This window comes from Theobroma cacao, chromosome 2 (assembly GCF_053813885.1).
Source record: "Theobroma cacao isolate CCN51 chromosome 2, ASM5381388v1, whole genome shotgun sequence".
NCBI classification, from domain to species: domain Eukaryota; kingdom Viridiplantae; phylum Streptophyta; class Magnoliopsida; order Malvales; family Malvaceae; genus Theobroma; species Theobroma cacao.
Genome location: NC_142640.1, coordinates 42,868,332 through 42,888,705, shown reverse-complemented (window position 1 = coordinate 42,888,705; position 20,374 = coordinate 42,868,332). Strand labels below are relative to the sequence as shown.

General features: G+C 33.6%; 1 protein-coding gene across 2 annotated transcripts; it reads right to left on the bottom strand.

Annotated features, from left to right (window-relative positions):
• Positions 1–2,208: 2,208 nt before the first annotated feature.
• Positions 2,209–2,961, bottom strand: LOC18609570 (uncharacterized). Of its 2 annotated transcripts, none has more exons than XM_018114724.2 (2): positions 2,820–2,961; positions 2,209–2,694 (listed from the first exon to the last, which is right to left on the bottom strand). In XM_018114724.2, the coding sequence occupies exon 2, from the start codon at positions 2,659–2,661 to the stop codon at positions 2,359–2,361; it is 303 nt and encodes a 100-aa protein (XP_017970213.1). In that variant the 5' UTR covers positions 2,662–2,694; positions 2,820–2,961; the 3' UTR covers positions 2,209–2,358. The 2 variants fall into 2 exon arrangements, with proteins under 2 accessions (XP_017970213.1, XP_088659374.1); XM_088803248.1 differs by having other exon boundaries at positions 2,209–2,678; positions 2,820–2,959.
• Positions 2,962–20,374: the final 17,413 nt, after the last annotated feature.

The following is a 20,374-nucleotide window of genomic DNA, read 5'->3' as shown; positions in this document are numbered from 1 at the left end:
GCTCATAAAGTGAAAGTCACCCATGGTGGAAACTTGACTCAACGCTTGGTATAATGTCAAGTCTTAAGTTCAATGAGACAAAGTACATCATTTGTATGTGGCTGCTAGCACTATACTATAATATATTATATTCCATCCTAAGTGAAGTGCTAGGTACTTGTAATGGTAAGGAAAGAATGAGTTATATATCTTAATAGACCCATAACATAATTTGTTAGAATGCTTTAGTTACGGGGACATTCATGGGATCTACCTATGTGAGTGTGAGGTGTGGCCACTTCTAGGAGTTCAAGAGCTTAGTTCTAACAGCACTCATGAAAAGAGGATACAGACGCATGACCATAAAAGCATCATCGGATACTATGCATTCATTAGCGTTGAAATCGTGGTGTGAGATATGTTCAGTTAACCAAATAGAATAGTTGGTTCAAGGCATATTCTACCATGTAATTTCGGTTAACTTTAATATGTTTTCACTAAGTGAAGGTTCAATCGGAAGACACATTCATTTATGCAATTGATTTTTAAGATTATCGAAAATTTGGATTAATTTGAAAATGGTGGGGGATTGTTGGACATTTTCAAATAAAAGATATGATTTCATATCAAAATAAGAGGAAAATTGTGACTGCTGGAAATTAAAATGAAAAGAAAGGTTATGTCTATTAGAAATATAAATAAATAAAATAACATAAAATAAAAAATAAAAAAAGAGTCACGTTTGTTGGAAAAGACCAACAGGAGCAACTTTTTGAAATAAACACAAACAGTGTCTATTGGGAACAGGCATCTATGCCTATAAAAGAGGACCATTTTTATCCAACAGAACGTACATCAGAAAACAAAAACTTTCTTTTCCTTCTCAAATTTCTCAAGTTTTCTTCTATACTATTTTCCTGCAGTAAAATACTATAAAAATTTGATAATCTTGTTATATTCCGGTGAGTGCTCAGTGGATTGATTTTGTCAGTGCAAAACGTCGTTAATCACTAGGCTTCATTGTATCTTTGAGGTTTGTACACCGGTAACTCTTTTGTACACTATAAGTGGGACGAATAAAACTTTAAAGACAATGGCATTGATACACGCCTTGAAGCCATTCCAGTATTTTCCAATTCGGTGTTCTAACAGAATTTAACCATAACCTGCTTTTTAATTTTCTTTAAATTTCCAATAAATCTAGAAAATCTTGTGAGGGAAATATCTGAGAATTGAACTAGGCTTAAATCTTGAGTTGAAGCATGGTGCTCTATTCTAGCTTTGCTTGTTTATATTTTTAAATTTCCCCTTGTATTGTTCATCTACCTTTTTCAGTAATAACTTCTCAATTAAAAAAATAATAATTAATTAATTAACCCGGTTCATCAACTGCTAAATCTCTGAAATTTCTGTTCTGGGACCGGGGAATAATCTTCTTTGGTGAAAACGTGGGCGCTTGAAGGTCTTGCTACTTAACTGCATGTCAGGTGGGGGCTTTTAAGATACGTACGTCTTCTGGATGGCAATTAAATCAGGTTGAGCAACTGTTTTCTTTATCCAAAATCAAAGAGCCCTGTACCGACGCATGAGTGCCCATTTGTCCTGTTTGGTGGTAGTTCAGATATTGCTCACCCCCAATAAATTTTAGAGCCATCTACAAGCAGACACTGTTAGGATCAAGTGCCATGGGCTCCATTCCTTTTTTTTGTTTCTTTTCTTTCTTCACTTGCCCACCCAAATCATGCCAAACCTCAGCTGATAGTGTTGGACGGTTCCACAAAAACTGTACCAGATAAGTCTTTGAACAAGCTTAGGAAAAAGCTTGGTCATATTTGGCAGATTTTATACAACCTTGTGTTGTTCCTAAGGAGATTAATATTTCAAGAGAATTCAGAGGAGATGCATGGTTTGTTTTGCTTGTACTGTTTCTTAGGCGCATACTGTCAGTATCAGATTGGTCTTGGATTAGGAGAATGCCTTTTAGTCCCATTGCCTCGGCCGGCAGAACACATAACCTTTGTCATTGTATCTAATTAGCTAGAGGAGTGGTATTTCAACCTAAAAATCCCATGTATCAACATAAGCATATCCGCCATGCCCATTCAAGAACTAACGAGACCCACCTAATTAATGATTCCGTTCATTGATGAAACCTAGAATTAAGTTTATAAATGTCTCAAGCATCCATGAACTTATGATGAGAAGGAGATGAAATAAAACTCCAGCAAGAAAACAAAGAAAATAGTTAGTGCAGAGCAGAACAATGGTTTTTAAACAAAGTCTTGGTGGCAGCAACAAGTCGATAACACACGGTACACTACTATACTATATATATATACAATGAGAATTGTTGAGGCCCCATACGTCTGCAATACTAGATCATTCAGCGGTGGCAGAATTAGCCTTAGATGTAGAATCCCGAAGGGATGCGGATTGAGAATCAATGCTTTTGGTCCGCTGGAGACTTGGGGCCCGATGAAGCCTGCAACGGAATGAACCAGCATGCGTGGTTGGAGAGCACAGGCAATTGGTCTTTGTAACACTCGGCTGTCTGCTAATTCCAGACGCACCTTGCCCTGATATCGCTGCTGCGGCATGAGACTCGACACCACCAGCTATCATTTCAGCCTCTGATGGAATCTCCACCTTCAGATCCTTCTTTGGCATCTGCCCACTCTCCATTCTGGCCTCTCTTTCTCCTGGCAAGTTTCAACGCTTAGCATAGTTCAACATGAAAATTAGTAAGCCACATGAAATACTACACCTATTTTTGTGTAGCCAGCTAGGCGTGATATTTAGAGGGAAAGCAGTTGAGTGAAGATGGAAAATAGACATGGTACCTCTAACAAGGGTCTTGAATGACCTGGAAATGAACAGATGATTCACTTGTTTAGAGTCTCCGGTAGCTGTGAAATGAAGAGGGAAAAGATATGGATAAAGAGATACAATTGGCTATGGTTAAAAATAAGAAAAGATGATGGGGCTTGTACTATCTTTCTAAATCTGTCTCTGATCTTTTCCTGTCACGGGATTTCTAATCAAAACCATTAACCTCCCACCTAAATTTATCACTTCCTTTTCCTAATGCTTCAACCACTCCAAAAATAAAAAGAAAAAGAAAAATACTAACTCATCATCAAATAGGATACCCTTGGTCTTTCCTTTTATCTCCTCCTCCTCTTTTCAGCGTGCATCTGAATCATGAGATCAGATGATGATGCTCCCCCCTTCTCCCAAAAATCTTCTGAGAGCAGGGGGTCCCTCAGTTATCATGGCAGACATTCTCGTGTGTGTCAATTTTAGCTTATCACTTCCTTCCCCAATTTGCATTGAAAGTATACATTAATTTCTTAGTATATATCGTATTATATCCCTTTAACAGGTTGCATTTGCCTTTTGCTTAGGATCTGCTCTGGCTTGAAATGCTTTTCAAATGAAAAATGTGGGCCGCCTTGGACATGACATCCCACCCTCCTAACATTGATAATGGAAAGCAATATTTCCACAAAACATAACACCTTCTTTTGCCACATTTAATTCTATAATTAACAAATGCTAGTTACGACGATAATGACTTTAAGAATGAATATATTTTAAGCTTCTTATAGAGTTAATAAAATATGATGGAACGTTCATCATATCCATCACCATTTTATCATTGTCGGGCTAGTACAAGCAAATACTTAATATATATATAAATAATAATATTAACTAGACAAGGATATCCATCGTCATCATCATCCAGAGATTTTTTTATTCCTTTTACTATCGTTGTGACCCAACATCATATTAAGATATTAAACGTCGTTAAATTATTAGAATAGCATCCAAAATAATTTGGTGATGACATTATCTAGGGTACGATTGGAGGGTGCTGATGCTGCCAGACATCAGCTATAATATTTTAGTGGGCATAAAATTACAGGCCCACTTCTTAAAAGAGGCCCAAGAAATGATAATTCGACATAACAGCATGCAAGACGCTTATAATAATTACTTTTTGTCCTTATAATTATTTTTACTTTTTAAGTACGCATATCAACGTCTTTCCTTATGCCCATATTCAAATCCAGAATTCTAATCTTCATTATAAAGGGGTACACGTAGACTAAGTTTGCTTTAACACAAGTGACATGGAACATGGGATTTAGATTAATATTTTAATTTTCCTATTGCTGCATAAGTTTTTCTTTTTTTTAAAATAAAAATCGTCGATTCATAAACTTTAACTCATGTGATATAGATAAATTAGAGTTGGTTTAACTTTTTAATCTCCAAGTCAAGGTACGCATTGAATATGTTAATTTTAATTGATATGGCGATCTAAATAAATATTATAATTTTTACGTTATATTATAGATTTTAACTCAAGTAATCACATGAATAACATGGATTTTGATTCACATTTTAGCTTGGAGTCGGAAATTTGTTATTTGATATGTTGTTCAACTTATCTCTTAACTAAATGCTAAAACTATATTCATGTTAGTTTTTTACGCATTTGATTAATTATTTTTTGGATTATCAAAGAGATAAGATAACTAAATTGTGGTTAGGATATGGAGAAGTGCATAAAGTTCAATCTTGGAGTGGAATTGTGGTGGTGACTTTATATAGTAATGTTAAGGAGTGTAGTGAATGAGACGGCAATGGTGCCTGCAAAGCATAGCATTGCGAACTAAGTTTCACCTGTTTATGGGCCCAATGAGAAGCAGGCCGAAGAGCCCGATTCCATTATAGCGAGTTGGTTGTTGTCATGGACCGTAACAAATGCGTTTGCAGAGCCGGGGTTCGGGCCCAGTGTTTGTCAAGAAACTATGAAGATGGCCAGAGAATTAATTATTATTTCATCTTAACTTGATCACAAGTGATACGTCATAGATATTATTCATACACAGCTTGAAATAATATCATATAAATATATACATATATATAAATTGAGAAACTGGTATTTAAATCATTCTTATCCTTCTTATCACCTAATTATAAGCCAACAAATTAGGAGCCTAAATATAATTAAACATTTAAACAATTCATTAAATATGTGTATATATGTTGACGTGGTAACTAATTTTAATAACATGTAGCATTTAGATATATGTTAAAGTTAGCTAACGGTAATTCCATTGTTAATGGTTAAATTATTAATTTATTCCACTTGCATGTCAATAATGAAAAGTAAGATTTCAAATTCCAAAAAACAAATATGAAATATATAATAGATTTTTTATGCATATATGAATGCTCTTTAACAATGGATCCTCTTTTCTGCAATTATAATTTGGCATTAAATTCATTTTATTGTCAGATGTAGATGATGGTCAATTGGGTCTATTTAACCCACTAAGCTTTATATATAAATATATTCTCATTACACATATAATATTTATGAAAAATTATACATACTTTTTCCCCGTTGATCCATTGAAATTATAAAAGAACTTAATGGGAGTAGTCAATGAATAAGTTTCATCTCTTATTAAATATTCCAAAATTTATGTTCACATCTAGTAGACACATGCATTTCTTCCTTGACCAACAACAATTATTTCTTTTGAAGGTAATAAATATTAACTAAACTAATTGAAATCTTTTGATAAATTTTAAATCAATTTCCACCTTCTATCAAGGACCATATATGAGTGGATATAGAAGAAGGTCATCATAAAATATATATATATATATATATAAATTTATTGATGTATGAAAGTATCTTCTTCTAGAGAAATATCTACTACTATCTAGTCACTCCCCCTAAAGAAGCCCAAATAGTTTCTAATGTTGCCCACTTATTTCAGAAAGAGTCACTCATAATTTCCAAACTGAATTCACTATTTTTTTTTTTTTAAATTTACTCATCTTGGAAAAGCATAGTAAAAAATAGTGATATGTTAGGGGGAAACAACAAAGTCGAAAGTGAGAGATTACGCTTCTTTTTGCCAGTCTGTTCTGTACTCGGCATTGCTTTTAATTAGAGGGTGAGTTTCAGAAGAAAGTGGCAACCTGCGTGGCTAATGCTGTCTAAGTTTTTTAATGTCTGGTCAGCCGACAAGTGAAGGGTTGGGTTTTGAGAAGATGTTAGTTCTTTAGGAATGGGATCGGATTACGACTTAATCCCCCTTCGAGTGAATGTTTCCATGCTTAAAGAACCAGCTTTGAAGGAAAAGTGCATGAAAAGGTCCCACCAGGATTGGTATTACAAACCTTTAAAACTTGGATCTCTACCCCTTCTTTTGTTTCCTACTTCTCTAGTCTGTTTAGGTAGGGACTAGGGAGGCTTAATTACTCTTGTCATTTGAATTTCAGAATTTAGGATAAAAGTATGGTTTTATACTTTATTCTTTAAAGGAATTTAAACGTAAAATTAGGCATGGTAGAAAAATATCATCTTAATCTTTACTGCGATAAAAAGATGTCGGTAAAAGATGTCTTTGTCGCAGTGTAAACACAATAGCAAGGCGTCCTGACAATACTTTGGATGTGACAAGTTTGGTTGTCCTGTCTGCAGCGCCATTTTAATAAACAAACTGACCCAGACCGATCCACCGTTGGAACTGGATCATGGATTTCTAGACTAACTTTTGCACGTAGGCACCTTTCCGATTTCTCTCGGAATTTACACTTATTGAACAAGTTTTTCACTGCTTTTTTTGTCATTAGTAGCACTCCTCCAACTTGTGCCTGGGTATGCCCCTTGCCTAACCCTAGATGTTCTCATTTGTCTGGACAAGCGTTGGTCTCATCCACCACTCTAAGCTGTTCTCATAATGGCAAAGCATTACCATGACCATACTACTAGTTAAAGTTAGCATTGCCTTTTGCTTTACCAAAATCACAAGGCAAGGGAAGTTCAACATGCTAGCTCCCTTAATTACTTAACCATGAATTTTATTATTAAACTTCATATTTTGACGGTAAATATATATATATATCTCCAATGCACCCCATGATTATGAGTAGCATTACAGTGATTACACAAGATTAAGAAATTAAAAATTTTCAATTTTGGAAGAAAGATTTTATGATTTGATAGATTCACAACCATATAACCCCCTCTCATTATCTTTTGGGACTGGCAGCCGCCCCGTTTTGAACGTTGGCTGGTGATATGTATCCGTTGCCCACGCCCTCCATCTACTGCTAAACAATGGTCCAGGCCCTCTTTCATCCCAATTATAAACCACTGAAAAAGAGTACTCTAGTATTAAATCCTTATTTAAGGAGCAAACCTTTGTAGTTAAGCATATAATAATGACGAAGCCGAGTGTCAAAGCCTCTGACTTGTAGCTAGCACTACTGCCCAACACCGTTCGATCAAGTGCTGCATGCATGTAAACAGATGGAGCGTTCCCCCATTCTTTTAGTTTTTTCTCAAATCTTTTTCAAGTGAACAAGTCAACAAGGAAGAAGAATTTTATGTCAACTTAGTTCATGCACGGGCATATTACAACTAACAAATTTATGTTGATATCTAGAATGTGAGCAACCATTCACTGCAACTTTGCTGCTCGCAAAGGAACTCTTTTTTCTTTTCTTTTTTTTTTTTTGTAAGATTGTGAGGAAGGAAGGAGAAGATTTGGGGAAATTTTACTTTTTCGGCTTGTAACAAAACGGGTTACAACGGTAGCATTTATACTACTCACACAAGGTTATTTAATTAATTATAAATCATGATTAACAAACTAACTGAAACCAACAAAAATCCTCTACCCTCTCTTTGGGTCTCTTTCCCTCCCCCATTTATAGATTTTTGCTCTTAATACTTGTAGTTAGTGTAAATAATAATTTATTTAATATTACGTTATCCTCATATCCAAACAAAAAGTAAAATTAAACATTGACAACTCATAACTATGAGTTGGAAAACACAGTGGAACACACTTTGAATCCACCTAATCGTCAAACACCCCAATGAATCCATCCCCTGTGAAACATGCCCAGCTTTGCCAATGCATACGCAAAGTATTTCGTCTCCCTGCATATTTGCATGTATCAATAAAACAGAAAGGGTGCTGTCGATCGTGCCTGTATACAAAAACTTTATCATTGCAATTCACCTTTCTTAACAAAAACTGCCTTATTCCACACCGTCTGTAGACCCCCTGATCAGTCCGGCATAAATTCCCCATCAAAATCCATGTCACTCCCTACACTCTCAATATATATTTTTTTTAATTAGAGGAAGGAGTTCGAACCCTACTTTTAAGGTAAGGGGATTATACACCAACTATTGAGCTAAATGCTTAATATCTCTTTCATCTATTATCTCCATTTTTGTTTCTTGAACAAACCCATCCATGTCTCTGTGTTGTTAATCACCCTTCTCAACGTTCTGGTTTTAACACTGTCATTCAAACCCCTACCATTCCAGTCAAGGATCTTCATACTGAGAACCTCTACTTTCCTTGCGGTCCCGCATCCCGTCTCTCTAATTTCTTCTATCTTTTCCTTTCCTTTTTTTCTTCTTCTTTTCTCTCTTTTCTCTTTGGCATGAAACATCAGAAATTGAAGGATTCAATTGGTGTGAGGCCTAAATTTCATTCACCGAAAATTCTCAATTCTAGATCACAACATAAGTGCAATTTCGTTTACTGAAAATTCCCAATTCCATGAAAAAAATAAGTGACTAAAAGAGGGAAGAATGAACAGAAAAATAGTGGGATGAAAAGTATTAAATTTTATTTGTTTCATTGACAGTGTTTAGGTTTACTCTTTATTTGAATACGAGAATAAGATATTTTACACTACAAGCATCAAGTAGACACTTATAAAAATTTATATATGGGGCAGGGAAGAAGGCATAAAGACGGGGCAGACCATTTTTGTTCAAGTAAAACAGGAAACTTAACAATTAACTACTCTACAGCACGTGCTGTTTCATTAAACCATTTCTCTTCACATGCTTCAGATGTGCACAGTTAGGTTCGTGAAGCTTGATGTAACTCCATCATTTTTTATAATCTCCCTCAAGATGAGTATGATTATTGTTAATGCTCATCTTCCCTAGCAGTCCCTTACACTATGTTATAAAAATTGCTTAAGAAATAATAAAGATAAAATTCAGAGGATCAAACAGATAGGAAAATACAAAAATTTACGTGGTTTGACCTTTTGCCTACATTCACGGAGTGAAACTGGTCTTCCATTATTGAAAAATTAAAATACTATAAATTGACCTCTATGATTCCTTAAACCAATTCAAGATCCCTTACACACCCTTTCTCAATAACCTCTCAAAAATACTAACTTAAACCGCTCTAGCTCCATACAAAGCAAAAGACAAAGTTACAAGGTATTCACTCTTTAGAGCTCTCGAAGCGCTACTTACAATTTTGAAGCCTAGAGATCCACTTTTATAATATAAAAGTCCAAAGGAAAGTGAGATTATGACTCAATGTCAAATAAAAAGTTTAAAACTATACAACTACTTAATGTTATACACAAACAAGAATCTTAATCAATTAAGATTTAGAATTCTAGTCAACTTAAAATTCAACACATTATCTTGATAGCAAACCTTTGATAAGCAAATTAGCTATTTGAAAGGCAATTGGGGTATATCTTGGATTAATAAGTCCTACCAAGACTTTTTTCTCTAATAAAGTGGTAGTCCACTTCAATATGCTTTGTCCTCTCATTGAATGTGGGATTCCCATTTATATGCAGTGCAAATTGATTATCACAATACAGGTCCACTACTCCTATGTGTGACATACCAAAGTCTTTGACCAATGCAAAAATTCAAAATACCTTGCAACAAGTAATGGCTATGGATTTGTACTGTACTTCAATAAAGCTTTTGGAAACAACTAATTGCTTTTCACTCTCTTATGAAACCCCAACCTTTAATCAACGTTAAAAATGTAACTCAACTTGGTGAACATGTAAATTTAAGTTTTTTAACAATATATTCGAACATCCACAACATACAAAATGTATATTTTGGAACCAAATAAGTTTACTTGAAAGGTCGGACATAGAGAGGGTCAAAAGTCTTTGTTTTAAGCTTAAAACTACATTCTAGACTAAAAGTATCAATACTTATTCATATGGTATCAAAACTTGAAATCGAGAAATGCATCATAATGAACAAATATTGATACTTGTTTATAGAGTATCGATACCTATCAACCAAGAACAAAAGTATAGATACTTACGTAGTGAATTTGAAAAAATAAGGGTAAAATGAACTTTCTACTATGTTTTAAAAAAACTTAAAACCTCATAACATTTTCCTTAAATGGAAAAATACTCTCTCTAGTCTCAGACTCTCTTGTCTCTTGTCTCTTTTTACTTTATCTCTCATCCTTTCAAGCCATTTGAAGCATTCAAACTTCATATTTGAGATCAGTTTTTTGTTTTAAGAACATCTAGAGATAAGGTTTCACTGTTTATAAAATTGACACATTGGGTTTCGATTTCTAGAATTTTTTATTTATCAAAAATTTGCTTTTCTCTCTAAAACTTTGGTTTTTAGGATGGTTTTGATACTCTCAAGCTCACTAAGATAAAGTTTTTATAAACCCTAACTAATGGACGTTTGAACTCAAAGGATTTTTTTTAAAAAAAGTTGGAATATATTATCTATTAAGTTAAGAACATCTTAAAAAAAATGCAACCTTAAAAAAACAGGTCTACAAGCTGTCTTAAACTCGTGGGACTTTACAACAAAACAAAATACCCCTTGTGGTCAACATAACCTCCACTCAAATAACCCAAAATATACCACTATACAAAAAAGAATCCATAGCAGTTCTCCCTAGATCATGGAATCGCACAAAGCATGTACAAGATTTACAAAATCCAATGAGAAGTTGTACCCCATAAACTATAACCCTTGCCTTAGAATAACAAGCATGAAAACAATCAAAACCAACCACTAACAAAAAAGTGCTTCCAACAAACTTACCTAGGCATGAGGTGTTAGTAAAAATAAACTCCAAACTCAACCACAAAACAAACAACCAAGTTTAAAAAGAAAATTCCCTGCATAAAAAAAAAACCAAAAAAAACCCAAGAGCCAAAATGCTAAGGGGAAAATTCTGGCTACCTTCATCTGCCAACAACTCCCCCACTATCACAACTAATCCACAACAAATCATGAGTTCTCTAAATCCCTCATTTAGCCAAATTATTCACATCCTAGTTGGCTGATCAGGGGACATGTTTAATGTTCCATATTGGAACTTTGTGGAAAAGATTAGAAATTTGAATAGTAATTTTTCTCATTCTTTAAGGCATATTCTCTAGATTCAAGGAATCTCCACTCAATGATCAAACTAAAAGAAGCTTAAGTTGAAGCTAGATAGATAGTAACGACCTCCTTTATCGCAAGCAATTAAGCAAGGTCAGCATCAGCATGTCCAATAGATTTAGAGAAGATAGCAAAGGTTGTACTTTTGGAATTACGTAAGAGGCCCTTAATACCAACTTCTCTAGCATTATTTTTGGAAGCACCATCCGTATTAAACTTGATCCTGCCGTCTTTAAGCTTAGACCACTCCACAACAACTTTGTTTTTCCCCATTTTAACAAGGTTATTCCCAATCATGGGGCATCTAATTAAATCACTAATTGAAATATTGACGTTCGACCACTTAACATTAATCTACCAACCCATTCTTACCTTCATCAGCTCAATGAGTTGATTTTTGTTCCACTCCTTTCTTTTAGAAACCACTTCATTCCTAGCAATCCATATGGCTCAAATAATAGCATAAAACGACATTTTCCAAACCATGTCATTTTTACCCTAGCCAAGACTTAAAACATACACATGGGTCTTTGTGAACTACCCATTATAAATTATATAAATCACACCACATTTTCCAAATCAACCAAGTTTTATCACAAATAAAGAAAAGATGACTAATCATTTCTTTCTCTCTACGACATAGCATGCACACTATCGCAACCTCACTTGTGCTACCTTTGCTTGCCAATATCTTTTTGACCAATAGTCGACCTCTAACCAATTGCTAGCAAAAAACCTCAAGTTTGAAAGAAGCAAGGCTAGCCCAAAGTTTTTGCTAGACATTTGTACATGTACTATCATTAACCATTTCAGATCTACAAAAACTACCAAAAGTATATCGACCATTAAAGGTTCATTTCCAAACTAATTTATCTTCAAACCCCTTCCTTAAAACTTGCTCCTCAATAACAGCTTGGAATTAACCCCACTGCACCATTTCCCACTTAAAAACATTTCGCCTTAGCTTGATTTTCCATACCCAATTATCTTCTTGCCATTTTCCAAACTCCTTTACACTGCCCACCTTCATAATCAAAAGAGAAAAAAAATCCTTGAGAAAGTTATTTTTAGTAAAAGCCTTTCCACCCATTCCTCATCTCAAAACCCAACCTTTTTATCATTCTTGACAACAATGCCAATACCACCAATCATAGCACTCTTATTCTTATCTCTTTAATTACAGTATACAGAATAGTTATGTGTTTAGATAACAAAGTTAAAAAATTTTATTATATTACAATGCTATTATTACAATAATAATACATTTCATGTCAAAATATTCATCACTAAAATAATAATAAACAAAACATTATAATTTCTACCAACTCACAAATACACAATTCTGTAGTTAATTCCCCTTTTGTTCACAATTAATAGAGAACTAACCTCTACAATTCATGTAAAATGCTTGTAGATTAGACATAAAGAAACAAATCAAAACAAAATCAAGAAGAACATAGGTAAGAAAATTGAATCATTACATTAAATTTTGTCTGAAAAACAAATCTTCTAGCTAAGGCAAGAAACTACAAGGATACATAGATTATATTTAGCTATTAATTTTTGGATTAGTGGTTAGGTAAAGAAGTTTACGAAAGGATAAATGGCTATTTGTTAAAGATACGATTAGAGAATATGGTATTAATGATGGAATATTCGTAGGTAGGTGATGCTTGAAAGCTAGTGTTTTGGAGAGGTCAAGTTATCATCGAAAGGTGTTAAGAGAAAAGGCATGCTTTAAATAGGACGTTAGATACAACATTTTTAATTATTTTGATATAATTTAACATGCCTTGTTTACGATTTCGCATTAAAACTTTTTTTTTTATGATGAAGCATGATTGTAAGAAGAAATTTCATGTTGGTTGAAGGATTTAAATGAGTTTGATGAAAGCTATGTATATGCTATGTAAACATGCCTATTATGTATTTAGTTTTGTGCATAGGGAACAAGCACTTTGAATGTTTTGAAATCTCAAAATTTCAAATATTTATTTGTGAATTGATATGATGTTATATTGAATAACTTGTGATGAAAATAATTTTTGAAAGATCATAGCATTAAGTCACTCTAATTTTGATGAGTTAAATTAAGTTTATAACAATAAAAGAAATCTTGCTTCAACATTTCGATTTTGCTGGTGAACGATTTCACCTTTTGTTTTTTGTTATAAGTTTTGAATGAGCGATGATTTAGAAAACATTTTACTAGAGCCTATATTTCTATATGTGCATTAGTGGGGGTATATGTACTCCCCGAACTGACGGTCTTGTCGCATTTGCCATGACTCTATCAGTAGACGTACTTGGTATGTTAATACTCTCGGTACAAGTGTTTGACTCTACCGCACTTTTAACATTAGCTTGTGTCCGAGGCGACATATCTCACCTAAACAAAACAAACATATATTATAAGACTTATTTCAAATGGCTTATAATAATAATAATAATAATAATAATAATAATGAACTATTACTTAAGAATAATTTGGTCGACCAACAAAAAATTACATGCGAGTCTCTCGTTCTTGGTTTATGCCCTGATACATAAAACAAAAACAATATTCCTATATACGACTTCAAACATTTCGCTGACAAATAATGAAAACCTAGGGCTTTATGAACCTAGGGCTCTAATACCAACTTTGTCAAAACCTGTTTCTAAGGATCCATGACCAATGCAAGGACCTAGACGAGTATAGCCCACTAGACCCAAACAAGCATCTTACATTCATACGTTAACTATACAATCATATAAAACATTAAACTATTATTTCATAAATCTAATAAACTGTTTATTACGTCATCACATTGTTATGGAATGATTCCTCATAACATGTGAGAACGATGGCATGCATATATCATAGTATTTCAAAACATAGTTTATAAATCATTTCTTAAACATGAATTTGCACTTTGGTGCTAAATTAGCCATGAAAACATAATCAGTAAATTATGCACAGTGCCTTGAAAGGCTGCACATCCATAACATAAACTTAAATAAAAGACTGATTCATTAGCAGAACATGACACGACCTCTAAGTTGCAAGCGGCTGCTAGATCACTTACTAAAAGAGGAATAGATCACGTATTCATGACATGGGCTACTAAAAAGCTATCACTGATCTGTAACAAAAATATGGTAAACTAATGTGTGAGTCACAAAGACTCCATAAGTGAATACAGGAATGGGACAAGTCATGGGGTTAAAGCTTTTACACAAAAATGAACTTTAAATACTCATTCTTAAATTCTTTGGAAATGAGTGTAAACCAGGTCTTTGAACACACTTTAAAACCATTTGAATTGAACACTTGATATTCGAATCATTAGATATAGATCTAAATCAACTCTTGCAAAACTTTTCAAGCCATTTGGAGTCATATAAACCTTTGCAAATAAGTTTAAATGTAAAATTGTTGAGAACACATAAAAAAGGGTTGAGAAACCTCATTCTACAACTGAGGTCTTGATACCTTCAAGAGAGGTATCGAGACATCTGAAGGAGGTCTCGATACCTCTTCTAAGGGTATTGAGACTTCCTTCACAAGATGCTCTTCCAGCATTCTGTTTCATACGTATCGAGACTTCCTCTTCAAGTCTCGATGCTTCATTCATATAAACTTAAAAATTAGGCTATTTTAAACTCATATCAATTTTACGTCTTAACTTACATTCATATGTGACTAAGAAACCTTGTTCAAAGCTATTCTAAGGCCTAGTTAGTGACTACATAAATTCACATCTCCTTTAGGACATATTATTGGTAATGGTATATCCGCCATTACCCATGGGTCATAAGATTGATAATGGTATAACCCCCATTAATATGGGCAAATTGTGATGCACCTGGGAATGGAATCACCGCCTCACTCCCGTTTACATAATTGTTGGCAATGGTATAGCTCACATTACCCTGGATCACATGGTTGTTAATGGTATAATCCCTATTAACTTGGGCAACCTAACGACCTGCTCTAATTTAACAATCATTGTCATACTCATCATACAGTTCATCATAATCATTCAACATTGTCATGTATATGGCATGTTAAACTTATATCCATACTTGTCTCATGTAGGATGTGAAAACAACATAACGTATGAATTACGATTCAGCATATATCAAGTACTTATTCCTATATAGTTCATAGTTATGCCATTTCACAACTTGTGGGTGGGAATTTTATCCTCAACCCTAGCAACATAGAACATCTTAAGTAAACATTCATATCTATCTCATCACATACATATCACAAATCAACATATTTCATGCAATCCATACATATCTCATTGAAGCGGTGGGTTAGTTTAAAATGTTTAGAAGGACTTGTCCCTCTTTGTTGAAAACTAATACATAGTAAAATATATATATATAAGTTGGTAAACTCTTCAAAATATGGAATCAATCACAAACACATTTTCATTTATAAAATAGTGATAGAAATCATATCAACCAAATAACTCATTAAATCATGCTGCTTTATATACTTAAAAAGTTTGAAAGCAGTGTATCCAGTTATTTTTTTGAAGCGTATCGAACATTTCCTTGACTTTCGACAAGTACTTGACTTCTGCAAAGTTGCTAATTTTTTCTACCATGCCCAAACCCTAAACCCTATCAATAACGTTTCTAACATCATGAATCTTATTCGAACCATAACCTTGAGTGTGAAATTTCAACCAAACTTAGTCTAATCTCTACTTAAATTCCTTGTTTCTCTTCCTAACCATAATCTAGTCTTCGAAACTAGTTTGAGTCAATGGTAACTTTACCTTGGTGAGTTGTCAAAGTTGGAACCTTTTGAAACCTAACATTAAAGATTAAAATAATTTTTTTAGAAATATGTAGAACCTTAGAAAGAAACCCGTAAACTTTGATGTTGGAAGATCATTTCCTTACCTCTAAACATGTCGAAAATCAAATCTAAAAGATGAAAATCAAGTTGCTTTTGAAGGAAAATGGTTTGGAAGCTTGAAAGAGACTTGAGAGAGTAGAGAGGGTGAAAATGGGAGGCTTGGTGGTTGAGGACTGAGAAAAACCCTTAGACCTCGAGATTTGTGATATAGTTATAGTGTAGAGTGAAAATACAAGTTTACCTTTTTATTTTTGAAGTCTGACGTGGAAGTATCGATATCTTGGACCTAGGTCTCGATACTTTTTGAAATAGAAAGGTTTTATTTTGCGTTTTTTGACCAAAGTCTCAAGACTTCTTGTGGAAGTCTTGACACTTACTTTTCTGGGTAGCATGTCTTGAGACTTTATTTATCCCTTGCAACAAATATCAATACTTCTCAATCAAGTCTCGAGACTTTGAATGCAGAATGCTGTTTTCAAATGAAAAACCAAATCTTTTAGCCCTATTTGAATTCCAACTTTTTCAAAACTCATTTGAAGGATATTTTTAAGCCAAAAAGTGTTAAAAATTATTCATAAAAGGTATAATGCTCAAATAAACCCCTAAACTATTTCAAAAAATTCAAATAAGTCCGTATTCTTTTATTGTGTTCAATTAAATTCTTGTATTTTTATTTTGACTCAAATAAGCTTTTGTAACTAATAATTGATTAATTGTCATTAGTCAAATACTCCTTGCCATTTTATATCCACATGACACTGATATGGTATTGATCTAAAGAGTGAAAAATGTTACAAGGTCATGTTGTCATGCCAAATTAACATATCATACCATCATCAAGTATGATATATCAGCATGTTACATTAGTATCATGCGGCATAAAATTGAAAATGGCATTTTAACTAAGTCAATCATTAATCATAAGGGCTTATTTGACTCAAAATAAAAGTTCAAGGACTTATTTGGTTTAAAAAAAAAAAAGGGTTTAATTGAATATAATTAAAGTATAAAGACTTACTCGAATTTTTTCAAATAGTTTAGAAAGACTTTTTTGGATATTATGCCTTCATAAAACTATAAATCCTTAATTCATCAAGTTAAGTTACACTCCTGTCCTTTAATTAAAAAGTGAGATTTTACTTTCACCTCTCAACAAGAACAAAGTCAATTCTAGCTACCTCATAATTAAGGACTGCATCCCAAAACCAAACCACACTTGGATAAAAGAAAAAAATAAAACACCATCACACCTCACTAGAAGATGCAAAAGTGATCCCCAAACTTAACATCACTCTCCAATGAAAGAGCTTACCATAAGACACAATATTACCATGCCATGGTATTTGCATCCCTAAAGATAAGCTCAAAAGTAATATTGCCAATGGTTGCACAGCAGTAATCAAGTTCATTAAATGTTTTCCACATAGTCAATTGTCTTTGTGCCTTCTCCTTCACCCCAAGCTAATGCAACTTTGGAGTTCGACTCCACTATGAGTTTACAACAACCTAGCCAAGACGTGGAAGCGAAAAGCTTCAAAGCATAATAAAAAATCACCATCAACTCGGCATAGTTGGAGTCTTGAATTCCCAAAAGCTTATAGAAAACTCCCTTAATATGGCTGTGATAAGCTCAAAGAACCCTGGGCACCTGCTTAGATCCAGTTTGTCATGAACTGATCCATCCACATTAAACTTAAACTGTAAGATCAAAATTATTGTGACATTCAAGCATTATGGAGTAAAGTCATACTAGTTTCAAAATGTGGTTGTGTCTTCTCTCTAGCGTATATTGAAGAGGCACAATCTAGGGATCAATCTAGATCAAAGTTGACTATGTCGACTAAACCAAAACATCAAGGTGAAGAAAAAACTAAGCTTGATCAAGTCAAAGAAGATTTAAATGATAAAAAGATCAAAATTGCGATAAAAAAAAGATTAACCTTGAAGCATAAAACTTGGAACTCACAAAAGATCATAATTGAAGCTTTAAACCAGGAACCATCTTCACTGTCACACTCTTACCACAAGGGAAACCTCATCTTGTGATCTTTGTAATCTATCCTAACTTGAGCCTTGAACCAATCTTGTGAATGATGTAATCCTACCCAGCAAATTTATCCTCTTATCAAATAGGTTCAACCTTGCAATTATGTACTATAAACACACAATCAATGAGAAGCATTAAACATCTCTCATGGTCAAATTATTTTTGTACTGCAAATTCTCATAGGAACAAATATCTAATGCAAATACTAGTCATAAATGTATAAAAGTTTTAATCAAATAATATTTCTTGCTATCTTCGGTAGTACGACTTTGTTGTTTTCTATTAATAAATTTATTTTTTGACTGAATAAAAAAAAATAACAAATGATCATAAGAAAGAAACAAGTCAGAGTAAAGATATTTCATTGAGACCAAAAAGTAAAATTAAAATTTATGATGGAGAGGGTCCTGCCGTCCTTCCCAATATTAAAGCACCAGATATTGGGTCCGCGTACGTGGAAGCTTACGGGTATCTTACGTATCTTCGGACCACAGCATACCGTTGGTGCACATTAAAGACCAAAGCACGAATATGCGCGAAAAGTATCCCGAAGTACAAAGCCTCAATAAATAAATATTCATGAGATCGCGCAGGCAATTGTTTCTAAAGTTGAAGCAAACTTATTCGATGAATAAATGTTTTGCCCATCTTGGCTAGCCCTGCTACATTTATCTCTCCAATAACATTAAAGCCCTAAATCAAATTTGAACTGTAGCCTTGTGTAAAAATTAATCTGCAACTGCCATCTGGTCCATAAGTACTTTGCCTAGCTACTTGCAAATTTATTTACTTGAATACTTAATAATAGTAGTGTACGATTGGATTAGTTTAATGTGAACTTTTCTCTTTACAGATAAGAAAATAAAAAAATAAAAAAAAAGGGAAAAAGAGTGCCAAAACTTCCTGTCCCGCTGCCTGTTTCCTACTTCTACTGAATAAATTCTCACATATTTTCAGTAGTATTCGAACAAAAATCCTCTACCCTTTGTTCGTGCCCTTTTCCGTGCTCCATGTAGAAATTTTTGGCATGTGTCTACTTTGTACTCATAGTAACGGTTTATCTAATATTATGTGATCCCTATATTCAAACAAAGTAAAATTAATCATTATCGTTTGAATCCAAATACAAATATCTTGAGATTTATAAAGTCCTTACTTCAATCATACTGAAATTATTTTATTATTTATATTTTTTGTAAAATCAACATATGTGTCCGATTGAATTGTAACGAATCATGATATATATTTTTTTAAGATTACATATTTTTTATGTTCCTCTTAATATTACTTTTAAATTATTTACAGAAAAAATAAGCATATCCTGACTGAAGATGATGTAATTGTTTTGACTTTTCAATTTTGATTAATATCTAATTCCTCTTTTAACGAGACAAAAATTAAAAACTTTTAATCTCATCACTTGTCTTTTCATTTTTCTTTCTTTCATGTTATTTATTTATTTTTATTGCTTCTATTAAATGAAAAGACCAATCCCCCATAGACTAATCAGTATTTTATTTAGAAGAAGGAAGGGGAAGGTGGCGGAGAACTTAATGAAAACCCATCATTTGTTGATGGTGACTCACACAAACGGCATTGGCTACGGTTTCTTCTTCGATGGCACCTTCAATTAAGGTTTCAATATCAAGAGAATCAAGAGTCATTTGTGAAACTGATGAAGAACCAAATAAAGAATCGGCCATAAAAGGTCGAATTGGAGATAAACCATCAAGATTTTCTTGAGAAAGAAAAGGTTCTGAAGGAGACGGATTATCTGCCCGGAGGGTTTTAGAATAGTATGATTGGGTTTCCATCGAAAGACAGTAGAAGTTTGCAGTGAGTTTTGAGAGCAGAAAAGAAATAGAAAAGGGTTTTTGCGAAGATTGAGATTTATATATCTCCAAAAGAAATTAAGTTGTTTAGGAATCCTCAATTTGTATGACTAGAAAATGTATTTTTGACAAAAAGAAGAATAGTCGGAGAGGGAAAGGAGGGGAACTGAAATTAAACTGGATATTTTTCCTTTTTGAAAGTTGAAATAAGTTATACGTTCATGGTTGGAATATAATATAATCCTTCCTGGTCAATGCGTTTTCATTTATCAGGCAAGTATGGCAAATTTAAGAAAGTAATGCGATACCCTTTTGCACCTTCATGCGGATTTTCATCACCATTATCATTCTGATCGTACTCCCAGCACGACAACCTCTTTGAAATAAACATGACAGTGATCACC